The sequence below is a fragment of the Antrostomus carolinensis genome, unplaced genomic scaffold (genome assembly GCF_000700745.2).
Source record: "Antrostomus carolinensis isolate BGI_N321 unplaced genomic scaffold, ASM70074v2 scaffold29012, whole genome shotgun sequence".
Lineage (NCBI taxonomy): Eukaryota > Metazoa > Chordata > Aves > Caprimulgiformes > Caprimulgidae > Antrostomus > Antrostomus carolinensis.
In genome coordinates, this window is record NW_010300632.1 from 2,566 (window position 1) to 6,247 (window position 3,682).

The 3,682-nt window shown below is 62.5% G+C and overlaps 1 protein-coding gene across 1 annotated transcript in view; it reads left to right on the forward strand.

Moving 5' to 3' along the window:
* Nucleotides 1–2,165, forward strand: part of CLTB (clathrin light chain B) — a gene marked incomplete at its 5' end in the record, with an annotated part of 4,680 nt that extends 2,515 nt beyond the window's left edge. The window contains 4 exons of the mRNA XM_010163202.2: nucleotides 342–459; nucleotides 766–877; nucleotides 1,272–1,325; nucleotides 1,811–2,165. Of these exons, the coding sequence (XP_010161504.2) occupies nucleotides 342–459; nucleotides 766–877; nucleotides 1,272–1,325; nucleotides 1,811–1,982 (456 nt within the window). The remainder of the gene's footprint in view (nucleotides 1–341; nucleotides 460–765; nucleotides 878–1,271; nucleotides 1,326–1,810) is intronic.
* Nucleotides 2,166–3,682: the final 1,517 nt, after the last annotated feature.

Sequence of the window (3,682 nt, forward strand, 5' to 3'; positions counted from 1 at the left end):
GGTAAGACCGGTTCTTATGTAGGCCAGGAAACAAAGCCGGTGGCTGTCCTCTGCTGTGGGGCTGCCCTGACGATGTGGGAGCTGCGTTGGCAGCGAGCAGCAAGTCAAGGAGGGGAACACTGGGAAGTCTTTCTGGGTGACAGGGCCTGGGAGCTGGGACAACAGCTTGAGCAGCACTTTGGGGACACTTGTCCCAGATGTCTCAGGCTGTCACCTTCCCTACCTCCTATCTTGGCTTGTCCAAGTGCTGGGAGTGTGGAGTCCTGCCCTGCTCCAGGCCTCCAAGGTGGCTGGGCTGTGGGGAGAGCTGGTGCTGGTGGTGAGGTGCTCGTGTCCTGCAGGAGTCCAACGGCCCCACGGATGCCTACGCAGCCATAGCCAAGGCCGACCGGCTGACCCAGGAACCTGAGAGCATCCGCAAGTGGAGGGAGGAGCAGAAGAAGCGGCTGGAGGAGCTGGGTGAGAGCCAAGGCCCTGTGTGGCCACGCCTGTGGCACCACGCAACGTGGCAGTCAGGGCCCTTGGGGTCTCTCAGCTGGCGGTGACCCTGCTGCACCCAGAGAGGTGTATCGTGCCCCACGCCGTGTGGGTGCCCCCTGCCAAAGATCTGCTGTCCCTGGGGCAGTGACACCTTTCAGACAGTGCTGTGGTGGGGACTGGGGACAGGCCTGGGGGACTGGAGCTGTCCTGCCTGGCTGGGGGGCTGCCCAGCAGACCCAGTGGGTGCCAGTCTGGCTGATGGGCTCTGTCTCACCCTGGCCTTAGATGCGGCATCAAAGGTGACTGAGCAGGAGTGGCGTGAGAAGGCCAAGAAGGACCTGGAGGAGTGGAACCTGCGTCAGAATGAGCAGATGGAGAAGAACCGAGCGAACAACAGGTATGTCAGGGTCGGTGTGGCTGCAAGGGCTGCAGCGGGATCTGCCTTCCCGGGATGTCTGGGGATCTCTGTCCCCACAGTGGGGTCCAGCCCTGCAGGGATGGAGGGCAGAGGCCCCAGGGCTTCAAGCAGCTCTGGTGGCTGCACAGAGCTGTCCTGGCTGGGACCACACTGGGTTCACAGTGGAATCTCAGTGCCTCCTGCCTGGGGGCAGGGTTGGGGCGCTGTCTGTGCCGTCCTGCCATCACCGGCCGGTTTTCCTGGTGCCGTGTGTGGTGTGGTGAGTGGGCCAGGCTCTGTGGGAGGACGCTAACCCCCTCTCTGTTTCTCTCTTTCTAACCCTCTGCCTGCCTGTCTGCTCTGCGCTCTCTCTCTGTCTGTGCCTGGGGGCTAGGATCGCTGACAAAGCCTTTTACCAGCAGCCGGACGCCGATGTGATTGGCTATGTGTATGTGCCTCTTACACACCGTATCCTGCCCTGCAGGCCCCTGCACTGGCTGCCCAGCCAAGGGGAGGGGGGATGCTGGGAGGTACTGGGCCCTGGCGAGGTCCCAGAGGGAGGATGCTGCAGCTGAGCATCTCCAAATGGTGTAGTCTTAGGAGGCAAGTGGAGCTCCTGGAAATGCCTCTGGAGGGGCTGGTTGAAGAGGAAAAGCCATGGGGTCTTGTGCCCTTTTGGGGGACAGCTCTGGGGATGGAGAAGTCTTGGGAGCAGGCAGACACCCCTGTGCCCCTGGATGAGCGATATCTTGGGTGAGTGCAGCCAGCAGCAGCCTTGAGCATCGTGTCTCTCTGGATTCTGGAGGATGCTGAGCTCATTGGCTGGAGCAAGGGGAAGGGACAGGAGGTGAGGACATGAAGGGGGTTCCCAGACAGTGGGGAGGGTTTATTTGGAAAGGGTTCTGCCAGTGACAACCCGTAACTTCTCTGCAGGGCCTCGGAGGAAGCATTCCTGAAGGAGTCCAAGGAGGAAACCCCAGGCTCCGAGTGGGAGAAGGTGGCCCAGCTCTGTGATTTCAACCCCAAGAGCAGCAAGCAGAGCAAGGATGTCTCACGGATGCGCTCGGTGCTCATCTCCCTCAAACAGACGCCCCTGTCCCGCTAGCTGCCGCCTGGCACGGCCAGGGGCCCAGCAGGGCAAGGCCAGGCTTAGCGAGCCGGGCGGCTTCGTGAGGCCAGCCCAGGAGGGGCCTCACCCTGCCTGCCCCCCGCTCCCTGGTGTGCACCTCGGCTGTGCTCGAGTCACTGGTTGTAACTCTCCCCACGGTTTTCCTTTGCTTAAAAGGTGCATCAGTCTCTTTTTACAGTTATTTATTACTGTGGCATTTCCCCGGGAAGCGATACTGGGTGGTAGATGTGAGTTAGCAGGGAAGCCCCTGGCCTGGGCTCTGTGGGGACATCCTGCCCAGGGCCCTGGCTGAGTGAGAGGGGGAACAGCCCACCCGCTGTTCCCCACCTCACCCCTGTGCTGGGAATAAACCTGCCTGCAGCTCTCTGGGTGCTGGGCAGCTGCAGCCACGGCAGCCCCTTGTCTGGGCCTGGGTCCAGGCCCCGAGGCAGTGATCCTAGGGGGACCCCGGGCTCCCATTTGCCTTTCCCGCGGGGTTTAGAGCAGAGCTGGCTGCGGGGCTGGGCGGGTGGAAGAACAGCCCTGACTCAGCCCCACACCGCTAGGTCCTGTGGGCAGTGTGGCCACAGCGCAATGCTGCTGGGCTAGTGGGGACTGAGGGATGTGAGTGCAGGCACCCAGGCTGGGGCAGGACTGCCAGCAGTCACCCCAGGCCCAGCACAAGTCTCCTCTGTTTGGCTGTGCACCCCAAAAAGCTGTCTGGGCTCCGAGCAGCAGTTGCAGTGTGCGTGTCCCATCTGTCCTGGGGCACTGCTGGTGCCTGGCAGCACGGTTGTGCAGGGCACTGGGAAGGGGCCGCAGGGTGAGCATACAGGATGTTTCTGTTGCTCCCCCAAGGCCACCAGCAGCTGGGACTGTGGGGTACCAGGATTCAGTTGTCCTTGGCTCTGCTCTGCTCCTTCCTCTGCTACTAGGAGGGAAGACAGAGGCTGTGTGGTTGCAGGGAAGCAGGTAGGATGGTCAAGCTGCTGTGGGGCAGGTTGAGCCCCCAGCTTGCTAACCCAGGGGCCCAGAGCAGAACTGGGCAGATGTGGTGCTGGCACTTGTGCTCTCCCTGGAGAACAACCTCCACATCTGTCTGCAGCTGCTTTGTGGCTTCTCTCTGGCTGCTGCTGGATTTTCACACCTACAGCAGCCTAGGGAGATGCCTCGGTCCCGCTCCCTGCCCCGTAAGGCACACACTTTCCAGCCCAAACGCTGGCTTTCTCTCCTCTGCTTGGTGGGGCTGGCCCCAGCCCCTCCAGCTCAGAGGCCCAGCCCTGGGAACCTGCAACACTCCTGGGCAGCAGGAGAGGGGTGGCCCTGCACACACCCTGCTGCAGGGCAGGGGTCTGGCCTGACGGGGGCTTGGGAAGGGCTCACAGCAGTGGGCTGGGGGGGCACGGAGCAAAGCCCACAAGATGTTTGTCCAGGCCTCGCTGCAGAGCCCTGCTCAGCTGACAGAGGAAGTACACAGAGCTCTCCTGCCCTGCAGCCGTGGCTCTGGGGCACGGGCTCAGCAGTGGGCTGGGAAGGGAAACGGGTGTGCAGGGAGTCACTCGGTGTTGTGTGCTGGGATTGTGCCCCCTTGTCCGTAGGGCTGATTGCTGCTATCTGTCCCCCCGCGCTCCAGCATGTGTAGGCAGCTCTGCTGGGGTGTGGGAGGAATGCTGATGCAGGGACCCCGGGACTCGGCC